The 26,372-nt window shown below is 41.0% G+C and overlaps 1 protein-coding gene and 1 long non-coding RNA gene across 9 annotated transcripts in view; both read right to left on the bottom strand.

Moving 5' to 3' along the window:
* SHC3 (SHC adaptor protein 3) overlaps positions 1–26,372 on the bottom strand; it is an 83,812-nt gene that overhangs the window by 38,786 nt on the left and 18,654 nt on the right. For all 8 annotated transcript variants that reach the window (XR_011855572.1, XM_072150786.1, XM_072150785.1 and 5 more), the window contains exon 4: positions 6,959–7,022. Coding sequence is in view for 7 of the 8 variants with exons in the window: in XM_072150786.1 (XP_072006887.1) it covers positions 6,959–7,022 (64 nt within the window). In the remaining variant the exon portion in view is untranslated. The remainder of the gene's footprint in view (positions 1–6,958; positions 7,023–26,372) is intronic.
* Positions 11,510–18,392, bottom strand: LOC140130143 (uncharacterized). Its single transcript, XR_011855573.1, has 3 exons — positions 16,482–18,392; positions 15,548–15,594; positions 11,510–11,561 (listed from the first exon to the last, which is right to left on the bottom strand). It is a non-coding gene; the product is annotated as an uncharacterized lncRNA (long non-coding RNA).

Raw genomic sequence — 26,372 nt, 5'->3', positions numbered from 1 at the left:
TAGGGTCTCTGACTGCCTCTTACAGCTGGAGACCGGGCCCTGACTACAGAAATGTCAATAGACGTTGCTGAAGACTTGGGACCTGTAATGTCTGCCATCAAAAGACAGTGGGTGCTCAGGATTGAGTTTAAGGAGCTCTGCAAGTTATCCTCCACCGTTGACGAGAATGGGTTACTCGGGGGTCCAGTGGTCCTATTCTCACTAAAGGATGGATCGGTAGGATGAGCACAGAGCTCTGGCTTCTCTGCCACTCACTTTCTGCACCTGGAGTGCTAGAGATAGTCGAGCTCTATTATCAGCAATTTCTGACACTCCCATACAATTGAATGAAGTGGCAGGATGCATGTTCTGCCTGTCACTCTAGGCATTAATAAGAACCTCTGTTCTCTGGTTATTTCATATCCTGTGGGATAAATTGCACAATTGGTACCACCCCTTAGCCCTATAACACAAGACCAGGCAGTCTTTTTCTGTAAATTGTTTATATCTTTAAACACCCAGGGGTGTTCTCTTCTAGGTACACGAGTAAAATTGGAAATCCGGCTTGTTGAAACACAATGGGACACATTTACTTACCCGGTCCCTGCGCGATCCCCGAGGTGCGTTGTCCGACGAGGATGAAGTCTGCTGCGATTCACTAAAATCGCGCACCCAAGATCCTGCATGTGTCGCTTCCCCGCTCAGGTCCCCGGAGTTCTTTTTCTTCTTCCCGATGCATGTAACTGCATGTCTTGCGACACAATTAGAATTTTAAATCCCGCATTAGTCCGAATCAGTCGGGTTGTCCAACGGCCACCCCCCCCCCCCACTTGTGTCGCAAAAAGACCCTGCAAAATGGAAATAGTCGGGAAAACTGAAGGAAATGCGGTTTGCGGACCCTTAGTAAATGTGCCCCAATGTGCTTCTTTATTTAATCCATTCAAGTTTATACAGGATACATCAAGGAAGCGACAAACGCTTTTCTGGTGTGCTTGACACCCTTACTCATGGCTTGTTAGCCATGAGTAAGCATGCCAAGTGCACCATAACCACATGTAAGCCATGATCAAGGATGCCAAGCACACCGGAAACGCTGGTTAGCCGTGAGTAAGCATGCCAAGCGCTCTAGAAACACTTGTTAGCAATAAGTAAGCATGCCAAGGGGTCCAGAAACACTTTTTAGCCATGAGTAACGGTGTCAAGCACACCAGAAATGCTTCTTAGCTATGAGTAAGCTTGCCAAGTGCACCAGAAACACTTGTTAGCCATGAGTAGGCATGTCAAAGCACACCAGACACGCTTGTTAGCCATGAGTAAGGGTGCCAAGCGCACCAGAAACGCTTGTTAGCCATGAGTAGGCGTGCCAAGCAAACCAGAAACGCTTGTTAGCCATAAGTAATGGTGCCAAGAGCACCGGAAACACTTGTTAACCATCAGTAAGGGTGCCAAGCACACCAGAAATGCTTGATAAGCATGAGTAAGGGTGCCAAGCACACCAGAAATGCTTATTAGCCATGAGTAAGGGTGCCAAGCACACCAGAAATGCTTTGTAGCCATGGGTAACGATGCCAAGCCCACCAGAAATGCTTGTTAGCCATGAGCAAGCATGCCAAGCGCACCAGAAACACTTGTTAGCAATGAGTAAGTGTGCCAAGCACACCAGAAATGCTTGTTAGCCATGAGTAAGCATGGCAGGCGCTCCAGTAACACATGTTAGCCATGGGTAAGAGGGCCATGCGCACAAGAAACGATTGTTAGCCATGAGTAAGGGCACCAAGCGCACCATAAATGCTTCTTATCCATGAGTAAAGGGTGCCAAGGACACCAGAAATGTTTGTTAGCCATGAGTAAGCGTGCCAAGCGCTCCAGAAACACTTGTTTGCCGTGAATAAACGTGCCAAGCACACCAGAAACGGCTGTTAGCCATGAGTAGGTGTGCCAAGCACTCCAGAAACACTTGTTAGCAATGAGTAAGAGTGCCAAGCACACCAGAAATGCTTGTTAGCCATGAGTAATGGTGCCAAGTGCACTAGAAACACTTGTTAGCCATGAATAAGGGTGCCAAGCACTTCATAAACACTTGCTAGTCATGAGTTAGCATGCCAAGCACACTAGAAAGGCTTGTTAGCAATGAGTAAGTATGCCAAGCATACCAGAAATGCTTGTTAGCCACGAGTAACACTGCCAAATACACCAGAAACACATGTTAGCCATGAGTAAGCATGCCAAGCACACCAGAAACGCTTGTTAGCCATGAGTAAGAGTGCCAAACGCATTAGAAACGCTTGTTAGCCATGAATAAGCATGCCAAGCACTTCAGAAACACTTGCTAGCCATGAGTTAGCATGCCAAGTACACTAGAAATGCTTGTTAGCAATGAGTAAGGCTGCCAAATACATCAGAAACACATGTTAGCCATGAGTAAGCATGCCAAGCACACCAGAAACGGTTGTTAGCCATGAGTAAGAATCCCAAGCGCACCAGAAGCGCTTGTTAGCCATGAGTAAGGGTGCCAAACACACCATAAATGCTTCTCAGCCATGAGTAACGTTGCCAAGCACACCAGAAACGGTTGCTAGCCATGAGTAAGTGTGTCAAGCGCACCAGAAACACTTGTTGGCCATGAGTAAGCGTGCCAAGTACACCAGAAACCCTTGTTAGCCATGCGTAAGCGGGCCAAGCACACCAGAAACACTTGTCAGCCATGAGTAAGCATGCCAAGCGCTCCAGAAACACTTGTTAGCCATGGGTAAGGGTGCCAAGTGCACCAGAAACACTTGTTAGCCCTGCGTAAGTGTGCCAAGAGCACCAGAAATGCTTGTTAACCTTGAGTAAGAGTGCCAAGCACACCAGAAATGCTTCTTAGCCACGAGTAAGTGTGCCAAGCGCACCAGAAACACTTGTTGGCCATGAGTAAGCCTGCCAAGTACACCAGAAACCCTTGTTAGCCATGCGTAAGCGTGCCAAATGCACCAGAAACACTTTGTCAGCCATGAGTAAGCATGCCAAGCACTCCAGAAACACTTGTTAGCCATGAGTAAGGGTGCCAAGCGCACCAGAAACGCTTGTTAGCCATGGGTAAGGGTGCCAAGCGCACCAGAAACGCTTGTTAGCCATGGGTAAGGGTCCCAAGTGCACCAGAAATGCTTGTTAGCCATGGGTAAGGGGGCCAAGCGCACCAGAAATGCTTGTTAGCTATGGGTAAGGGCCCCAAGCGCACCAGAAACGCTTGTTAGCCATGGGTAAGGGTGCCAAGCACACCAGAAACGCTTGTCAGCCATGGGTAAGGGTGCCAAGTGCACAGGAAACATGCCTGCTTCCTTGATATGTCCTGTATATGTTTGAATTTTATTCATCTATTCCTTTCCTGTCAATACTTCATATAAACTATAGCAAAGGGATATAATAAGGAACATTCTACATTTAAAGTTTAAATTAAAAACATGCCTACATAAGAAAGCTTGTCAAATCCATCTGAACTATTCAGTAATCTACTATTTATACCTTCACACAAGATTAGGAAAGTGATATAATCTCACTGCCAGCAAATTTATTCTCTGTGTCTCATATTTGCATAGAATGACTCACGAATCTCACTTTAAATCATGCCAGAATTCATCAGCTTTGCGAGTGATACAAGTATTACCAGATGGCCCTCATTCCATGTATTTACTCTGATTCGGTTTTATGCCATAACATAATGTTACAGCATTACCTATATGTAATAGGATATTATATATACATAGAGTCTGGACAACATCCTCTCATAAAAAAGTATACAAATATTCCTGTCCTGATTAATACGAGTATATTGGTCCTATAACCTTATATGATATTTAAAATAAGTTGCATTTACAGATGCCAGTTAAAGAGGACATGTACTTAATAGGGTAATTTCATCAAAACAATATGCCCATGTGCTCTATGCATTTTAAAATTACCATATTTGAGGCATGGCAGTGGAATTCGACGTTGTTGGGTTGAATGTTTTCATTTTCTTTTATAGGTTTCTGCCAAACAAACATTTTCTAATATAATGTCATAAAAACATTTACAACCATCATACATAAGGTTTTCATCCTCAGATATTAAAATCTCTGATTTAATTATATGAGAAAATTGTTTATTTGTCATTTAGCTAATATTAGCAACTATTTTGCACTGGAAAACCCCTTTCAATCTGCCTGTTATATTAAGCACCAAATGTTTTGGTAATAACATCTTTCCACAAAGAAAACAATGCTGGGCAGTAATGGATTACAATATAGATAGGGCCCACGATAGGGCCCAAGGGCACCCATGCCCACCCAAACCACTCACCAAATTTTATACTCAGAAGGACCTTCTCCCATGAAATACTCATACATCTGTTCTTGCTTTCAATGCACATGTACACAAAAGGCGTTTCAGTACTTTTGAAGGTCCCACAAAGGTCCTGAAACCGCAGATTGAAAACAGGCAGAAGTGACGCATCCTCCATTCCCCAACAAGTATCATATGTAGAAAGTGAATACAAGATTTCTAGGGGCTATAATATTCATACAGCCCAGGGCCCATGGCTGTCTTAATCCATCCCTGTTCCTAGGTTTGGTAATACAGGCGGTCCCCTACTTAAGAACACCCGACTTACATACGACCCCTAGTTACAAACGGACCTCAGGATGTTGGTAATTTACTGTACTTTAGCCCTAGGCTATAATAAACAGCTCTAACGGTTATCAAAGGTGTCTGTAATTACGTTTTATTGTTAATTTTGGCAATCTAAGATTTGTAAAATCCAGTTGTCACAAAGACCAAAACAATTTTTGGCTGGAGTTACAATTATAAAATATACAGTTCCGACATACATACAAATTCAACTTAAGAACAAACCTATATAATCTTGTAAGTAACCCGGGGACTGTCTGTAGACTTACAAAAAGTTTACCCATTGTCATTTACCAACTGTCTGTTACCAGATCAAAAGAGTCTAGACGGGGATTGAGGGGTTTAGTCATCAAGCTTCTCCCTGCCTGCAACCAGTGGCTCCCCTTTTCGAAAATCTTTTCTAGATAGTAACCAAGTGAAAAAATAGGAAGTCTTGTAGGCCCTGCTATCTTTAAACGATAACTCAACAATGAAAGGTTCCCGGCCGTCAGTGTCAGGTCCCCGTGGTATCTTTAATGTTATGCTTTGTACCAAGATTTTCATCAGTTGAGTTGAGTTGAGCGAACCAGCAGGTGCATACTTAGACTCATTTGCCCTAACATGTAATACATAACCTTCTGGTGGTCCATTTCTCTTTCAAGTGAGTGAATCTAGTATGTACTTGAATTGGTAGAATGGAGGACCCTAACTTAGAGCTAGTTTACATCTCTTTTATTTCATTTATCATGAGCGAAAAAACCATTTCTGGTCAAACACGAAAAAACTAATGCAAATCCATTACCTTAACTCTGTATATTATTCAAAACAGAGATGTGATCTGTCCTCTAGTTTTAATTCCAATAAACTGATCCATACTCAAAGAACAATGAATGGGTCCCTTAAAGGGGTATTCCCATGAAGACAAGTTTCTTATATGTACTCAGGATAACAAAATAACACATTCTCTAATTCACTGTTATTAACAAAAATGCAGCATTTCACATATATAAGTCCAACCCATCTCTATCAGTAACTTCTGACTTAGGGTTGGGCGCTATTTTGGATGAGATTTTGCAGATGAGATTTCTGTCTGTCTCTGCTGTGTGGCTGTAGCCATGCCCCCTGAACGGAGCTCAGAGACACTGACTGATTATATATATCCTGACAGCACATGGTGAGAGAGAGGCTGCAAACTACAAACTACAAGGAGATAAGTGATCTGGGGGAAAGGGGAGGCAGGCATGTCTGTGGATTGTAGCAGAGCTCACAGTGTAATGGTCTGTCAGCCTCTGTGTAATCATCTCATTCATCTCTGATCTGTCTCATCTCTCCATCTGTCAGTGTGTTAATACTATGTCAGTAGCCAGATGAAAGTACATATACACCTTGTTCCCTAATAATCTAACCACGTTGTCACCCCACAGAACTAGATAGGTCATAATGTGTCTGCTTAGAGAATCCCCGCCCTCACCATGGGATTTTACACTGAGCAGCCGATGGAAGGATCAGAGCTAAAACAGGAATCAAACTGAGTAAAATTGTAAAAGAAGGGGTTAAAATGATCTTTATTGTGTTAACATCACTAGGGGATAGAAATGTGAGAATTTTATTTCGTGGGAAAACCCCTTTAAAGAGACAAGTGTCTTATTGCCAGACGGGGGTATAAGAATAGAGTAGAGATTGCAGCTGTAACATGTAGTCGAAATACCTGGCACAGTACTTTAAAACACATGTAGTTTCTATCATTTTTCTTGGATGCTGAGGTTATAAAAGGTGCTTCCTATAAGGAGTAATCATTCTAAACATTCAAGAATATTTAAAAAAATGTTTTTCTATATATTCAGTAGCATTGGATATTAAATGTTTGCATGAAATGTTTTTTTTGTTTATTTTTATAACCAGTGGTGACTATGAGACAATACCCCTATGATTAATGTTTTAGATCACAGCTGATTTACCATGAAACCATAATGAAACTCATGACACATTAAAAGTATTGACATAATAATCTACATAAACAAGAGAAGTTGGGGCACTATCTCCCGTGTTTCAGATACCCACTCAGCTGGGTGAAATTTTTGGATAAGGTGATAAGATCAATATAAAAACACATCACCATACGGAAACAAGAGGCAGATCAGGCTGTACTAAAAATATTTAAAATGTATCTCTTTATGCCATTTTCATTCTATGGTTATAATCCGAAAGGAGGAGCATGGGGTAACAACAGTGGCAGAAATCGCTTTGTGATCATAGGTGCTTCCTTAGGCCTGGAGTTTTAGATATTGTGGAGTTCTGCCTGATATTTCTCTATTTTTAACAATATCTCATTAATGTAAAGATAAATAACTACCTTTCTTTTCTTGAATACTCCTTTGGTGCCGGGGACCGCTTCACATACCCTGCTGAAAGCTTCTCTGCAAAATAGAACACATATAAATACTAATTATTTCAACAAATAAGAACTTTGTATTAGGGCACATAAAACAGTTTATATCTTTCATAAATTGTTAATCCAGCATTTAGCATTATTTAAAAATATTTTAGGGGATCAGTCAGTAGGCCTTTACTTGCTGTGTATATAAGCAGATTCAGTATATACATCATATTTAGAGATGACCTGTCACCAGAAAAATGAAGTGTATTGTTATCATGAGAAGAAAGTTACGGTACATATATAGTTTTGTAAGACAAGACATAGTATGACTAGAATAAACATGTAAGTATACAAAGAGCAGAGATTTAATTAGAAAAATAAATAAATATTGAGTAGGAAAAATGTGCAGGGTTGGCTTCCAGGTCACAGGTTCTTAGGGTAGGATACAAGATTCAGACTTGATAATAGCATTTATTAGGTAAAAATTGGAAACACATTTCAAGTCCGGAGAGGCATCTTCATCAGGCCAAATAACTTGAGGGATCAAAAGCAAGATTCTGTAGTGGGCGTTTGATCCCTCAAGTTAATTGTCCAAATCTTGTATCCTTCCCTTAGGCTGTATTTAGGCGAACATATGCCCCCACGGCTACGGCGGGGCAGCCATATGTCCACCTCAATGGAGAGGAGGAGGGGTGACCCCTCCTCTCTCCATAGAGATGTACAGCGTATGGGTCGTAACAAGGGGAAAGATAGGACATGTACGGAGCGGTACAGTGCTACACATGCGCAACTATATTGCTCTGTATGGCCATTGTCGTCTATGGGGGACATATGTACATCCGTAAGCTTGCAGCCGTATAAACGTCCCCCATATGTTCATGTGAATTTAGCCTAAGATCCTGTGACAGGCAGTCACAGACCATATAAAGAAACACCATTTTGACAAATTATCCATACATTTCTCATCATAAAAGATTCTACAGAATTTCTGGGAATAGTGTTCAAAACAGACATATCGGAGAAGCTGACAGCTTCCTTTTATAGAGAAAATTGATCAAGCCACAAAAACAATAAGCAGTACATTATCCTGTTATCTGGTCATTTTTACAAAAATTGTAAAAATATATAAAAATCAAAGAATTTTCATTGAAATTAACTCATTGTCAGCATTGCGTCAGTCCTTGGTGCATATAACAAACACAACACATGTTCAATCTACCAAATGATTATCGACTATAGGTATCCTGTTATAAATTTCCAGATCTTGTGGATATTATAAACGATAGTCAAACAAAGGAACTCATCACACTGGAGACATTACTTCATCAAAGATATATAAATCTTTCACTAGAATATTAAAATATCCAGATGGGCACCAATCACTGGACAGTAGGAACAAAAAATAAACAATTTTTGCCAATCCTATCGCAGGAAGGCTTTGGAGTCCCTTCCTCTCATCAATGTATTAGGATATGATCTCCTTTTCTTTTTTTTTGCACAAAATGTTCTTTTATTGGAAAAACAAAACAGAACAGAATGGCGTGGTGCGTACTAATGAAAATGATTTACCATTTTATATTTGGCAAGCTCCTACGTTCCAAATTTTTTAACCACGGATATGATTTGCTATTTTATATAATTTGGAAGAAAAAATAAAACACACCGGCACATGTACAATGGCGGCCCGGCGGCGGTTCCGCGCTGTACATCAGGAAAAGATAGAGCATGCTCTATCTTTCCCCGTGTGTCCGGCCGTGCACCGCTGTTTTCTATGAAGGAGGAAGGGGTATGCCCTCTCGGCCTGATTTTCAGGTGTAGAACTGGGGTTATTCCAAACCCCAAACTCAAACTTGTGCAACTGCTACTTGCACTGACAATTTCGTATGGCTTATGGACCGAAATTTCTGCAAATAATTTATATGATTTGTGTAAGAAATAGTTATATAATTTTCCAATATACTTTCTGTATCAATCCCTCACAATTTTCTAGATTTCTGCTTGGTGTCCTTCTATAGAAAGCTTCTGTATTTACTTCCACTTACTGATTACTCTCTGTGATAATAATGGCGCATGCACTTGTGTGACATCACATGACCATGGACAGATTTCTATGCCCTGGAAGTAAACATAGAAGCTTCCTATAGCAGGACAGCAAGCAGAGATCAAGAAAACTGTGAGTAATTGATACAGAAAGTATGTTGGAAAATTGTATAACTTTTCATTACACAAACAATATTGATTATTTGCTGAAAGTGGACAACCCCTTAAAGTAGCTTGTTTGATGATTTTGCTCCAACTGTTTTAGTTTATTTATTGAGGCATTACACCTCAAATTTGTCAGTGCAAGTGTCATTTTTCAATTTTATTTAATTTGACAAATTCCTACCAACTTTCCAAATTTTTCAACACTGGTTTGAGATATTTAGCCAGTATAAGCTTTGTTATTACTTGGATATTTTTTCAGTTTGGGTTGTTGCCGTTATTGATGCAATTCTGTACTACAGCTTGTATGGTTTTATAATTAAAATGATGAAAAAAAGCTATTAAAGGGTTTGTCTGAGTCTTTTTATAATCCTGCAGGTGGGCTGGGGAGGTATTTTTAAAATACAAAGCTGTACTCACCTCCTCCTTCGCTCCCGGTGTCCATGCCCCTGTTTGTTTACAAAGGCGGGGAAACTCTACTTAGTTCAGCTTCCGGTCATGGCCTATCCCTATATCTCAGGACATGATACAACGCTGGGAATAGGGACAGGTGGATGTGGCCTGCGTCTTGGGCTGTGTTGGCAGACGACCTCAGCCGAGACGGCGACACGGGACACTGGGAATGACGGAGGAGGTGAGTACAGCTTTGTTTTAATAAAATACCTACCCAGTCCGCCTGCAGGATTTTGAAAAGAGTTGGACAACCCCTTTTTAATGTTTTCCTTCTATTGTGTATATGGCAGAAGCCGGTCCCTAGTGAAACGGCATTTAGTGGGTGCAGGGTCATGAGTTATAATTATGAGTTTCTTTATTTTATTTATTGATCGAAAGATTTTTTTGCTTTTAAAGCAGCGATTGCAAATGCAGTCAAAGAAATACATCAACGGCGAATAGGAATAGGACTGCATTTATTTAACTGCTGTACTGTATTTGAGTTGCCATTGTTTGGGTTGGGGCCAGAGGACAGCGCACTGCGTGTCACAGACAATCATTGTTGTGGAATAGGGATATTTACTGATGCTGTATTGTAATCCACAGATAATCTAAAAGGTGTCTGCAATAAAACCTTATTGTTAATCCTGGTTCTTATGACAATCCAACATTTTTAAAATCCAACTGTCAAAGAGACTAAAAAAATTTGGCTGGGGTTACAATTATAAAGTATACAGTTCCGACTTACATACAAATTTAATTTAAGACTAAATCTACAGACCCTATCTTGTACGTAACCTGGGGACTGCCTGTAATATCGATGGACCTAAAAGGGAAACCTAAGCAGTGCCTCCTACAGCACTATGAACTAATGTATTTACATAATTACATATATTTTAATATGTTTAAATCTTAGGTAAATAAATTAGTCCATAGGACTCTGCTTAGGTTCCCCTTTCAGGTTTCAGGTCCCCTTTTCCCCTTAAAGGTTGTGTATATAAATATATTTTTACAAAATGTCTTTGGATGTGGTGGTTTGTTCCCAAAAATCTGTAAGCTTTATTTGTGTATATAAAGGGACAGCCAATGAGTCATATATAAGACTCTTTGGGGGTCATTTACTAAGGGCCCGATTCGCGTTTTCCCAACGTTTTACCCGAATATTTCCGATTTGCGCCGATTGTACCTGAATTGCCCCGGGATTTTGGCGCACGCGATCGGATTGTGGCGCATCGGCGCTGGCATGCACGCAACGGAAATCGGGGGGCGTGCCCGAACGAAAACCCGACAGATTCGGAAAAACCGCCGCATTTAATAACCGAAAATGTGTCGCTTGGGAAGCGCTTACCTTCACCTGGTCCAGCTTTGTGTATTCCGGCGTGTTCCGATGCTTTTCAGCGCAGCAGCGCCACCTGGTGGACGGCGGAGGAACTACCTTCATAAATCCCGTCCAGACCCGAATCCTGTTCAGGGAACGAGCCACTGGATCGCGAATGGGCCGGGTAAGTAAATCTGCCCCTTTGTGTTTTGGTTCCACTTTCACACAATTTAGAGTTGTACTTTTAAGCATAAACCTTGTTTTCTGCAAAACAATATGTTTTATATGCAAAAAAGGATTCACACCTGCTTTTCAGTAATGTGCTGAAAATTACTCAACCAGTCCACACCGTGAGAAAGTGTTCTAAAAAGTAGGTAAAACATTGATCAGTGTAAAACCTGGTGAATATTTATGTATATGTTTAAACAGATCATAAAGACAAATTGTGACTTGGCTCCACCACGAGAGGAGCAAGGAGACTACAGTATCAAAAAGAAACTGGACAAGAATTTAGTATTTAAATACATTTTAATTGCATAAATAAAAACTGCAAGGTAATCTTGATATTTTTCAAAACTTGTTGATTATTTACTTTCACAGGATTCTCAAACATCTGAGAACGTTATCCTAGAAAGGAATAAGAAAAAAGATTATAACGATAATAAAGTCTTAATAATAGGCAATAATATTTAATAATAAATAATAGCATTTAGTTTACTTTTATTATTTATTAGATGGGGAAAAAAAGTAGATGAAAATGCCCAAATCCTTATTAAAGGTTTGTCCCAGAGAAATAACACGCTGTCACGGTCTCACGTTCTGGGGGGGACGGGGCTCTGCCCAATCGCATATGTTTCCATGGAAACACATGCGATTGGTAACCAGCACCTGGTGTCTTGCACCGGGTTGCGGATACTGATCACATGTATGTCACTGGAAATGCATACGTGATCAGGCTGAGACCCGCCCCCATGCGCTAGCATTGTGTTTGTAAACGCAGCACTAGCAGCAATTGTGACCGCACCCTCAGGGATTCATTGTTGAATATGATGGGGGTCCTAAAGTTCCCCAACAGTGATGCACTGATGAACATGTGTGAACAGTGGTCTATACACTTGATTCAGCACCATAGACGCCTCAAAAGAAAATTCCACAGCATGAAGACCCAGCTGAAGGGAGCAGAATGTTTTTTCTATGTGATGTACTGGTAAACAACTTGGCACTTTGTTTTCCCTGCACAAGTCAGTGGAGAGTATGTATTAGGGATCAAGTCCTATAATGCTCAGAAGTACAGTAGTGCCATTCCTCATATATACATCACAACTTTACCATTGATGTGCTTTTCAGACAGATCTTATTCTCTCCTGACAGAATCCACTGACATTGTGTAGAGGATACTGAACAAGGCGTGAATTATACAGTTATACAATTATACAATTTTAGCAGTATGTTCAATTTTGCTGAGGATTGCTTTGCTCATATGGCACCTGATGGAGCAGGGTACAGCACCACAAAAAGGTGTAGAGCTCCATCCAAGTGAGGTACCCTGGCATCTATGAATTTACACACAGGCTCATTGTTTATGGCTCTGCTGTTTGCATGTGGTTTTCTTTCCTATCCCGCAGTTTATGCAGGAGTATGGTAATTTAGTTCTGTTCACACTTAACCCTATTGGAATCTCCATTTTGTTTAACCCCTTAATGACCAGGCCCTTTTTCATTTTTGAGGTTTCATTTTTCACTCCCCCCCTTCAAAAATATATTTTTTTCCATGTACAGAGCTTGTTTTCTGCATAACAAATTGCACTTCATAGTGATGGTATTTAATATTCCATGCCATGTACTGGAAAGTGGGAAATAAATTCCAAATGCAGTATAAATGCAGTGTATGACCCAAGCTTGTCATAGTAACTGATCTATCCCCCCCCCACCTGGGGGCGGTGATCAAATTTAAAATTGTGGCTCCCTTGCGCTGCTTAAATGCTAGCACCAACTGCGGGTGTAACCGGTGGGTGTTTGCTACAATATGCAGAAAACACCCACATTGTATAGAGAGGGCTTAGCCCGTGTACCCTCTCCATACACCCGCAGCAGACCTGTGACATACAGATATGCCACACATCAGTAAGGGGTTAATAAATGCCTAATGCTTGAATAGTTAACAAGCATTTTAAAAGAAAGAAGATCCCCTTCTACTCTATTCTTTTGTAGAGTGGAGCATGGAGGCTTTTTTTTCCTTAAATTTTAAGTTCTCCATTCTTCGGTTTCTTCTATAGCTAAGCCTACTGCTATGGTTGAATGCTAATTTTGCGATTCTCACTGCTATTGGTCCTCGCTAAATCAACAACCCTCCTCTCTCTTCTTCTCTCTTCTTCATTTTGTTCTACAACATAACTGACTAAACTAATGGATTTTCCTTCAATGCCATCTAAGACATGTGGAGAAAAATAAGATTCTTCACCAAAGCAACACCATCAGCTGTATTGTACTGGTTACATAAAGAAATTATGGCCAGAATGGTTTCAACATGACCTATTTTTGCTGATGATGGTGCCACAGTGATGTCACATACTAATGACCTCAGAAGGCCTCCTCTGAAGGATGCTCTATCCAAGGCAACAATTTTTGGCAAATTGTTAGGTTTGAAAGTTTAATCATCAATTAGTTTGTTATTGTTATTAGAGTCCTCACTTTACTATTACACTATGAATCAACACCGCACCATTACAGACAGCATTTTTGCATGGGATTGATTTATTCATAGCATCACAGTTCTTTGCTACTTTCCTTCCAGGTATCTGATGCTCATTTTGTCCCCACTTTTCACCTCTGAGTTGTACGGCGTCCCCCATATGGTAATAATTTTTTTTAAAAAATGGTAGATATTACTTAATAATAATCTGGGTGGCAAGACTATGGGGCTTATTTACTAAGGGTTCCGCGGCCGCATTTTCGTGGGGTTTCCCAACTTTTCGGGGATCGCGCCGGGGATTGTGTTGCACGTGATCGCTTTGTGTCGCAATCGCTCCGGCTTTCACGCGACACAAATCTGGGGGGGACGTTGGACGTTGGACGATCCAACGGATTCGGACTACGTGCGGGATTTAACATTTAAATTTGTGTCGCAAGCCATGCATTTACATACACCAGGAAGAAGAAGGTGAACTCCAGCGGAAGCGACACATGCAGGAAATCGGGCGCACAATCTTCATGAATCTTAGCAGGATTCATCCTCGTCGGAAAGTCCAGATCGGGGATCGCGCAGGGACTGGGTATGTAAATGTGCCCCATTATGTGAAAGTTTAATTTTACTGACTTTTCAACCAATTTCCATTCTATTCATAAATAAATTGCAAAACATAGGTGAACCAAAGTTAACCAGTAACATGTGTCATGAAATGTGTCACATCTTCCAATAATAATGTGCTCATGCTGGATTTATTGGACCGGACCAACAACTGAGGAACTGAACTCAGCATTTGACATGAGTTGTAGTTTTGATGCACAGAGCAAGTTTGTTGAAACCTACAGGCTCGTCCGAAACTGACCTACGCCTATTGCCCAAGAGCAAGTTTTATGTGTGCAACACGCATCAAACTCGCATTGTGTGCTTGCTGCAACACCCAGTAATAATGCTTACAAACCAAAACTCACATGCCAAGTTCAGTCCAGGTTTCTGAGCGATGGGGCTGGACGTTCCAGCATGCACACAATGCGAGTTGCACACATCAAACTCGCACCTTGGCAATAGGCCTAAAAGATTTTTTCCATGGGAAAGGTCATTTATAGATTATTGTAGGATGGAGAGGAAATTTGTCATCCAACCCCGCCCCCATGTGTCTAATTAACAAATGATGACCTATCCTAAGGATAGGTCATTAGTAGTATGGAAGAAATGCATTTTAGGGAGCAGCCACACGTTCAGTTTTTCAGATGCAGTTTTTGAAGCCAAAAGCAGGTGTGCATCAGGTGAGGACTTTACATTATGAAGTGCTGCTCCTCCTCTATTTTCACTCCACTTCTGGTTTCGGCATAAAAAACTGCATCTGAAAAACTGAACGTGTGGATGCACCCTTAGCCATAAATTACTATAGCAAGTTGTGCATTGCACTGCAGTTATCATATTAAGCATTGTAGTGCATAATCCTGCAACAGCATGTCTCTGAATCCAGTGACCTAACAGGTAGTGCTACGGGTAAGGCTCATTCCCAAGAATGTATGGGGAACCAATGTGCGGTCACATATCAGTTCGTATTGACATCTATGGTGCCTAAGTTGTCTCACCACACTGTGACTGTGCACGACGAAATATAGGGCGCTTGCCCTGCGCTTCTCTATTGAGAAGGGAGGGGTGAGCAGCACTCATCCATCCTCCACTCCTGCGTGCTAACGTGTGTCTGCCCGGCCGTGAATGTACCCTAAGAGAGCTGGCTTTTGGATTTACTAGGCAGTGTCAGTAAAGAATGTAACTTGATGTCATCAGATTTTTTTGCTCTTTGATGAGTGACATTGCTCAATCTGTATAGTCCTAGTTGGCTGCAGTTCTTGTATCGGTTATGTGTATTAAATATATTTACTGTACAAGGTCTAATAACTGCCCATAACTCTACGTACCTGTTTTCACTCTCTCCTATGCTTGCTTTTATTTAGATGAGGAATCCCTGCAGAAATAAAGAGAAATAACAAGTAGGTAAATCCTAAAAACAAACAATTCTGACCAATGACATCACACATGCCTTAAGAAGCTTTGCATGCTGCTTACACTAAATCAAATGTTGAGTATGATACACTTGTTTAGGGACAACATATGCCATGCTATGAAAAGAACACAACTTCATGCAGGTGACCAGATCATTTACCTTTTCTCATCTTCCGCATGATTTCCAGGCTTTTCTATTGACTTTAAGAAAAGTTGCGTAGTGTTTTTGGATTCTTTCCGCTGGTATTCTGTACATTTATTGATATAGATGCTAGGACATTAGTTATTCTAAATCTTTTGCTTTAATCTTATAACCCACTTTTCTCACTGATGTGAGTAGGTTAGTATCATGTCATGTGACAGTTCCACTTCACCCCGGTTGTAAACATTTGTAAAAAGTAATCGGAGAATTCTGAAATCTGCACTATGACTGGTTGCCATTTAGTCACATGTAAGCTATCATACCACCTTAATAATTTTATGGAATACTGGGTGACCTATGCAATCCCATTTTTGTCCGAATTCTATGTAGCCGAGGCTTACAGGTCAATGACAAGAAATTTGGAAAAACAATTAGGATAAGGAATACTGCGGTTCGGAAGAAAAGATCTATACATGCTGCACATCTTTGTGACATACTGCTTGAATTGGATGCATTTATGACCTTAGCAATTAATAATGGGATGATTTGACTACTAGCCCAGATAAAACCTATGGTAAATTTTTGTGGAGTAAAAATCTGTAGCAAAATACACCTCCCATTGAGGTTAGGGAGGGTGATGATTGTAATGTGGGCTACATGTCATCTAATTTGGCCAAAACTGCAGATTTTCAGCTGAGTGAACTCACCCTTACAGCTCACATTGCAGCCTAGATGTGTCCCTTCTCACAGTCTCAGTCTCCTCATGCATCCTCCTCTGCCTGCTCAATGCACATGACAGCAGGAGAGGGAAGGGGAAGAGGGAGCAAGGAGCCAGACTGTGGGGGAGAGAAAGAATGCATTGAGGAGACTGAGACACAGGTACCAACTGCTCCCTCCCTGAGACTCATCACATGCTGCTAGCAGAAAATAAATGTGGAATAAAGTTTTTCAAAGTAGTGGCAGTATTTAGAAGGGTGACAAAGGTATTTTTAAAATCCGAATAACACAGGCTCTTGGAATCTGCCACCAGTTAAAAATTACATCCCTTGTTGCCAGGTTCACATTACGTTTTTTGGACATTTTCACTAAATGAATTATGGCCCCAGCCTTTCTGCATGGCTTTGTTCAATTAAAAGCAGTAAAATCAAACACCTTTCGACTGACAATCAAGTGGAATGTGAAAAGGTGGCTTCATGTACCAAAGAGGTTTTATTCATATGTTGTTATTTAGGAGTATAACCTACTGTTGCTAGTAGTGAGACTCTTTTCCATCTGTGAATATTGACATGAACAGTATCTCACTTTTGCAAGCTGTGCTTGCCCCTGGAGGACATGAATCATTGTAGACTTTTTGAAAATGACCAAGAATTCTTTTTCACATGTCTTGATGATTTACCACAGTACGTTATTTACTTGTAAGGTAGGAATAAACTTTATCAACTTTTAATTCTAATATTGTTCGTTTTCATTGCATAAGGATTATAAGAGGTGGAAGACTACTCAGATTCTGTTAGATTGCATTGCATAGGTCTTTTAAAATATATGCTTATTAAGTTGGCTACTACTTCTTGTAGCAAAGGCACTTATAATGAATAAAGATGTTATAACTTGGAAACCAAGGTAAACCCATGAATCATATTTTCCTGTGGCCATGAGAGCATATTTTCAGTATTCTATGGACCTGAACAGACAGTGGCCGCAAACCCCCTGTTCACTGTGATTGATGACTTTTAGTATGAAAATTATTAATGAAATCATTCATTTAATCATATTTTCTGCTAGTCACTCATGGGGCTATTTTGCGTTTGCAGGATAGTGCAATTATCAAGAGTAAAATAAACCTAGGTCATTGCGAGGTTGATTGAAAACTCGCAGGGAATATGAGAAATAAATGAGAAAATACACAGAAGCTTTCATTGCTTTCATCCAATAATATACAATTTATGTGCAGCACTGCACAGTATACTGTGTACTTAGGTATCAGAGTATTAGTTCCAAGGTTATTGAATAAAAACAGTCTAGACAACATTTTGGAGGCCTGTGATTAGTACATGTCCCCTAAACCTTTCTATTATTTCCAGTGGCATAACCTGAGGGTGTTAAGAGGGCACAAATCAGCCAGGTCCATAATGTGACTCTCCCCTTATTAAGAGATCAGTATATGAACAATATATTACAGTATAATTAAGGTTTTACATTGGGATCCAACAGTTTTTAAATTTGGCCTCTACTTATACATGTAGCAAACTGTTGTAACTAGTATCTTCAGAGAAATCATTGTCTATGACCCAATTATAGTTTAAAGTATTTCACAAATTAATAACTGTATATACTCGAGTATAAGCCGACCCGAATATAAGCTAAGGTCCCTAATTTTACTCTAGTATAACCCTAGGGTGGAAAATGCATTGGTCACAGCCTCCCCCTAGTATATAGCCAGCCAGCCCCCTTCACTCCAGTATATAGCCAGCCAGCCCCTGCCCCAGTAAAAAGCCAGTCCTCTGACCGAATATATAGCCAATCCCTGCTTCATTATATAGCCAGCCCCCTGCCCCAGTATGTAGCCAGCAGCCCAAGTGCCCCAGTATATAGGCAGCCAGCATTCCCCCAGAATATAGCCAAACCCCTGCCCCATTTTACAGCCAGCCCCCTGCCCCATTTTACAGCCAACCCCCTGCCCCATTATATAGCCAGCCCCCTGCCCCATTATACAGCCTGGCTGCCAGCACACACAATACTATTGCAGTAGTGGCAATGCTGTCGGACGTATCAAAATGAAGACCTGCAGGGGGCGCCGGAAAGGTGAGTTTTGAATTTCTTTTTATAAGCTTATAGGCTTATACTTCAGTATACACGGTACTGTGTTAACTTTTTAAGGACACAGCTCATTTCTGTTTTTACAACCCAACCTCCATAAGCCAAAATTTGTTAATGCAACATTCGCTATGTACTGGGAACATTAGAAAAAAATTCAAATGCAGTGAAATCAGTGTATGGAGCTGGGTAAGGTGGTGATGTTTTCATTGGTACCAAAATGCAGGAATTCTGGAGTGCAGGAGATAGAAAAACATGTAATGGGACTTTACTAAAAACACACATTTTCATCAAAGATTCCCAAATATGGAGTATTACTGCCAGGTCTCTGTTTGTGTAAAGAGACCCTGAAGTGGCGTACTGAGCACAGCCGAGTGCCTGCTACAGACTTACGCTCCATGCACACAAATGTATGCTTGCCCAGGCGGTAGCCCAGGAGTGAATACAGTCATGCGCAGGAGAGAGGAGGGTTGAGCGCTGCTCAGGCATCCACTCTCCATAGAGAAGCGAGTGGCCGGCAATGTAATACTAGAAAATATAGGACATATCCTATATTTTTCCATACACAGTCATGGCGCGGTGAGACAACACCATAGGTATCTATGTAGACCAATATTCAGGCACAAACAGTGCATCCAGACATCAATCCCCCACCTCTTTGTGTGCAAGATGTCTATCATGAAACGTTCACCAGGTCAGGACAATGCAGATATGGAGCTGGGAGAAAGGTAAGTATATGCTTTTTAAAAGAAAAACCTGGACAGCCCCTTTAGCACGTGCCAAATCCATTCTTTAAGCACTGACAAAAACTGTTTTATACCAAATAAAAACCGCAATATATTAAAATGAAGTTTCCTCAACATAAGTAAACATTCATAAGAGAATGGTAGCTCATTCTTCTTTTACGGACGACATCTTCCCCTTGGTAATCGCTTCAGCTGTTTAGTAAGCCTGTATTTCTCCATGGTAACAGGCATTCCTTTACTGATAGCAGCGCTCGGGAAAATGCTTCACGATTGGTAGCTTAAGCCTACAGAAATAAACCTCCAGGTCTGTCAGCGCAGCTGGAAAAGGTTTTTAAGAAAACCACACAATAAACAAATGGACACACAGTAGGAGAATTCGGTTATGGAATATTTCCATCAGTATAGCAAAGATTCAACGATAACCTAAACTGAACCGAGTAACTATTTCACCTATTACAAACAAATGTAACATTCTGACACACACAATATTATTATATTGTTATTGATCGCATCAATGTATTTATGTAAATGTATACGTGTTGCAAATTGTGCATATTGTTTTACACTGGTGTCTGTGGAATAGGAAACGTTATGAGGCACAAATAGGACTAACCTGCAGCAAAACATTACGTCACCATTATCCAGCTAAAGGGATCTCCGTCAGTATCAAGAAGGAAGACTTCAGTTTTTTGTTTTTTTTTCACAATGCAATTCCTGTATGTCCTGCAAAAATACACCTGCAGGGCTGTGTCACAGTTCTCTGCGCATCCGGAAAGGTAGGAAAATGATGAGAGAGTGGTTGTCTTTAACCTGTTGGCGCTCCATGATGTACTATTACTAATGGAGATCCGCAGATAATAGTACGTTATGAAGTGGATTTCCATTTAGCTCATCACCGAAGCTGAACCAGCATTGGGAGACATGGGTGTGAGCTGTAACTCACAGCTGATATCCCCATGCAACACCTGCGGACAGAGTGAGCTCCAGTCGCGGGTATTAACCTGTTAAATGCCACAGTAAACATGACCATGGCATTTAAATTCCTGCAGTGGGATTCCCCCATGACCAGCAACCCCCCCTATCTTTCTGAAAGGAGTTAATTGGTAGCTGATCATTGCTACAACAACCCAGTGGTCTGATCTAAGACCCCAGAGCTGTCCATAGTAAATGCCTATAAGGTCCCGTCACAGAAAACTACAGGAAGCTACAGGCACTGTGTAAGCCTATGCGATTACATAGGCAGACAGTGATAATACCCTCAGTATTGCAGGGTATTATAATGAACAATCAATTGAATGATTGCTTGTTCATGTCACATTGGTGGGACAAATAAAAAAAAAGTAAAAAAAAAGTTTTAAAATAAAAAATAAATTAAATAAAAATGCCCCCTAAGCCACTATACATATGAAATTTACCTATAACATAAAAAATAAGGTAAAATCACAATAAGATCCCCACGTACATGGTGTGGCCGTGTCAATTAAACAAAATACCTATCTTGTCCCACATAAAATGCAATAAAAAGTAATCAAAAAAATGTATCTACCGTATATACTCGAGTATAAGCCGACCCGAGTATAAGCCGAGACCCCTAATTTTACCACCAAAACTGGGAAAACCTATTGACTCGAGTATAAGCCGAGGGTGGGAAATGGATTGGTCACAGACCCCCTCAGTATATAGCCAGCCAGCCCCCTATAGTATACAGCCTGCCGCCAGTAGTATACAGCCACCCCAGCCTGCCCCCAGTAGTATACAGCACTGCCCAGCCTGCCCCCAGTAGTATACAGCACTGCCCAGCCAGCCCCCAGTAGTATACAGCACTGCCCAGCCTGCCCCCAGTAGTATACAGCACTGCCCAGCCTGCCCCCAGTAGTATACAGCACTGCCCAGCCTGCCCCCAGTAGTATACAGCACTGCCCAGCCTGCCCCCAGTAGTTTACAGCACAGCCCAGCCAGCCCCCAGTAGTATACAGCACAGCCCAGCCAGCCCCCAGTAGTATACAGCACAGCCCAGCCAGCCCCCAGTAGTATACAGCACAGCCCAGCCAGCCCCCAGTAGTATACAGCACAGCCCAGCCAGCCCCCAGTAGTATACAGCACAGCCCAGCCAGCCTCCAGTAGTATACAGCACAGCGCAGCCAGCCCCCAGTAGTATACAGCACAGCGCAGCCAGCCCCCAGTAGTATATAGCACAGCCCAGCCAGCCCCCAGTAAAATACAGCACAGCCCAGCCAGCCCCCAGTAGTATGCAGCACAGCCCAGCCAGACCCCAGTAGTATACAGCACAGCCCAGCATTAAAAAAACAATAAACTTATATACTCACCCTCCGGTGGCCACGATGTGCAGCGCTGCTCCCCCGATGTCCGCGCGGGTCCTCTTATGGCTTCCGCGCCCGTCTTCTATCTTCTGTACATCGCGCTGGGCACCGCCATTGCTCACTCCCGGGCTGCTGACGTCATACTAGCCGCCGCTCGGGAGAGAGCAATGGCAGTGCCCAGCACGATGTACAGAAGATAGAAGACGGGCGCGGAAGCCAGAGGGGTGAGTATATAAGTTTATTTTTTTTTAAGTATTTTTTAGAGAGACCTGTGACTCGTGTATAAGCCGAGGGGACGTTTTTCAGCAAATTTTTTGTGCTGAAAAACTCGGCTTATACACAAGTATATACAGTATACGGAAATGGTACTGTTGTAAAGTACAACATGTCCTGAAAGACATACAAGCTTACATTAAAGCTTGATGGACCAAAAACTAAAAGTTTTATGCCACTTGGAAAAATCGATTTTTTTCCACATAGTAGGTTTTATTCTAGAAAATTAGTAACATGTAAGCAAAAATCAAATAATCATTTACAGATTGATGTTTCCCCCCCCCCCCATAAAAAAAAGTTAATACATTTTTATCAATAGGGCATATCACCCCAAAATAGTACCACTGAAAAATGGTAAGTTAAAGTGTTTAACGCCTTAACGACCTGACCCATTTTTGTTATTTAATTTCCATTTTTCACTCCCCACCTTCAAAAATCCATAACTTTTTTATTTTTACACATAAAGAGCTATGTGATGATTTGTTTTCTGCATAGCAAATTGTACTTCACATTGATGGTACTGCATTTGGATTTTTTCCTGCTTCCTAGTACACAACATGGAATATTAAATACCATCACTATGAAGTGCTATTTGTTACACTGAAAACAAGCCCTCATACAGCTCTTTAATAAAAATTAAAAAATCATAGATTTTTGAAGGTGGTACATATTTTGAAGTACCGTATAAGCTGACCCGAGTATAAGCCGAGACCCCTAATTTTACCACCGAAAACCTGGTAAACATATTGACTTGAGTATAAGCCGATGGTGTAGTATACAGCCAGCCTGCCCCCATGTAGTATACAGCCAGCAACCCCAATGTAGTATGCAGCCAGCTAGCTCCATGTAGTATACTGCCAGCCCCCTGTAGTATACAGCAAGCCCCCTGTAGCATACAACCAGCCCCCTGTGGTATACAGCCAACCCCATGTGGTATACAGCCAACCCCATGTAGTATACAGCCAGCCCCCTGTATGCAAAGCACATAAAAAGAAATAAACGTAATACTCACCCTCCAGCGATACTCACCCCCAATGCTCGGCACGGCTCCCGATCCTTGGCGCGGCTCCGCTTCTTTCTTCTCTTTGCTGTAATAGCATCATCAGCGGCGACACCACCGCATCATAGTGTGTACCGGCCGGGAGATTGCATGGATGCGCTCTGCCGGCTAGAGAAGAAGAGAGAAGAGGAGCCGCTGGGAGCCACACCAAGGATCCAGGCACCGGAGGGTGAGTTTATTTTTTTTTCTATTGACTCTTGTATAAGCCGAGGTGAGGTTTTTCAGCAATTTTTTTGTGCTGAAAAACTCGGCTTATACACGAGAATATACAGTATATCTATTCCAGAAGAAACAGATTTCAGCCTGGAAAAGTTATTTGCATATTCTTTGCAGAGAAGGCAGAGATGGATATCTCCTACAATTGCAGGTCACTTTCTGCTCCCACCCTGCTTTGACTATTTTTGACATGTCTTTTTCTTGCATATTGATATGGTACATTCAGTAAGTCTGCTTTCTTACTATTTGGCTGTGCTGCCCCATCTTTTTTATCTTGTTAGTGTAATAATTTAAACAATTTAAACACATTTCTATTATATTCCATTCTTTTATTAAATTGTAGTGTCTGGAAATGATTTACAAATATCTACCATCAAAATCCATCATGAGAAACCAGGGTCACTTTCTCATAGATCCAGGCTCAGTGACTGCGGTAACCTTCTTATATTTGTTATCCATGGCCCTCTTCCTTCCGAAATTAAATTTTCAAGTTATGCTAATGATTCTGAAAGACTACTTGGGTGGTTACCAGAGCCCTTCCATGCTTCAAATTCACAAACTGTTACTGTCTCACCTTGCCCCACTGTTCCTGCTCGGCTCCCTTCAATTTGCCTGATGTAATCTCACTGCAGCACAGGAACTTCCAGCACAGATGGGAGGGAGGAAGTGCTTCTGTACACTGTAACAGCCTGGGGCTCTGGGAACTGCCCCTTTATCCTCTTAGACTCATATAAATCATTGTAAAATTTTAGTTTAGAAGAAAGGAGGCCATAAATAACAAATATAAGAAGATTGCCACAGTCATGGTGCCTGGATCTATGAATAAGTGTCTTTGGTTTATCCATGCTTGATTTTGATGGTAGATTTAATTTAAAGGGATATTCTCACAAAGATTCCTAAATATACTCAGGACAACAAAATAACACATTCTCTAATTCACTGTTATTAACAAAAATACAGCATTTCACCGATATAATTCCAACCTGTCTCTATCAGTGATGGGGTATATCATTTTGGTTGCCCTGGGTTCTGACCATAAATCATCCTCTGTCTGGGGTCAGACATGGCAGATTCTTCTCATAACATCTCCTTTCTGCTCGCTGCATTCCCTCTCTGCACTTCATCCCCTTGCCCCTGAATTCCAAGACAAGCTCACACACTTCCTGCCGGCAAGAAGCCTGAGGAGACTAAATCTAAAAGCTACTGGCAAGATAAGATCTTTATAGCAGGCAACTGTGTGTTTTATAGCTCAGATGTAGCAGAGATGTAGCAGTGCTGAAGTGTGTCATTGTGTGTAATATGCATCTCATGGATCTCATCATCTTATAACTGATCTCATCTCTCTTTCTATGTGTCAGATACTAGCAGAATGTTCAGAAGCTAAATGAAAGTGAAGATAAACCCTGTACCCTCATAATCTAACCACATCGTCAACACACAGCATCTCACACAGCACACAGGGATCATAATGTGTTTGCTTAGAGAGTTTTACACTGACCATCACTGAGTTATAGGAGCTAAAACAGCAGTAGAACTGAGTAAAATTGTAAGGTAGTGGGGTTAAAATGATCTTTATTGGGTTAACATCACTAGGATATTAAAATTTGAGAACTTTCTTACATGGGAAACCCCCTTTAAGCCCTGTAAAGCTATAGTTTGGTTTAGTTTTACAAGTTATACATATCTATTGTTGTATTACATAACATGGTGTCCTCATAAAGAACATTCATACAGCTTGCATATTTTATATGGCTCAATTTGACACTTTTCTGAGCAGATGGTGATTGAGATGACTAACAATAGTACAGTCATATCTGCAGTACTGTATACATTGAAATTAGACTTTATTATTTTCAGACACTTAGCCAGTCTCTGCCAGATTGTTATTTAACGTTCATTAGGCTTTTACAATAATGTTTGCTTGAATAAAAAGATAATATTTTAATTTCAAGAGGTATTTATTTATATAAAAACATAATATTTTAATTTACATGTCTTCGTAAATTCGTTTTACCTACCTTTCTCTTATTTACCTCTATATAATGCTTTCATTAGCTAACTGAGTAGAACTGAACATGGAATCAATCATGTGATTCTCCAATGCAACAAATGACCTCTGACATTCGGTTACCAATCTACAAGACATTTGGTTATTGGCACAGGAACTTAAAAGGAACCTGTCACCACATTTGCACATATACAGCCAGTAACTGGTTCCTATAGAGCTCTATTAACTAATTGACACCCTTCTTTTAGCTAAAAATTGTTTCGCTTACATTCACATAAATTGGGATTTATAAATTTTATCTTAAATTACCTGGCATCAAAAAGGGCCTGTCCTGCCCCTCACATTTAATACTCCAAGTCTTATGCCAGTTTATGTCATGTTACCAGAGTGACCTCATCTCAGGTCCTTTAGCCTCTTAACGATAGCAAACTATACCCCATGCATGTATCTAACCACATGAATTCACAGCTGCCTCCATGGACTTCTATTCCTCTCCATCCTCCATGGAGGCTGCTGTGATTTCATGTAATCACACACATGGTGTACAGTTTGCTATTATTAGAAGACTAAAGGACCTGCGATGATGCACTGGTCACATGGCATGAATGAAACACAAGGCACTGTGTAAAAAAATTTACACAATATTTCCCATCTGTACATAGAGCTGTATATGTCTGTAGTTGAATATTAGCAGACAGTCCCTAAGTACAAGGAGATAGGGCATGAGTCACAAAAGCTAATTTGCATATCAGAAAAACATCTGTAATTAAGGTACAGTGCCTTCTTGGCAGCTGATTTTAGGTGATATGGGGAGGACTTGTTACTCTTTATTAGCAGGCATTGGTCAAATCTGCTGACAGGTCCTCTTTAAGTGTGTAAGTCTTTGTATAATATTACTGATTGTAAATAATGCATAACATAGCTGTACAGTATGCCTCTAGTGTGTCAAAAAAACTAGCAAAACTCTGTAGGTGTTTCACATCTAGAAAAATCCATAATTTTGTGATAGTTAGACCTCTGATAACAAAAAGTTATATGTTTTCTATATATAACAATCTTATTTAATTTTCTTAGGGGTAGGGAAGTGGTGTTCTATTCCCCCAGTATTCCTGAGCAGTGACTACGGTGGGTACGCTGCCAGAAGGATGAGACTTTGGTAG

Source organism: Engystomops pustulosus, chromosome 1, assembly GCF_040894005.1.
Source record: "Engystomops pustulosus chromosome 1, aEngPut4.maternal, whole genome shotgun sequence".
NCBI lineage: Eukaryota > Metazoa > Chordata > Amphibia > Anura > Leptodactylidae > Engystomops > Engystomops pustulosus.
This window is presented reverse-complemented; position numbering and strand designations above follow the sequence as displayed.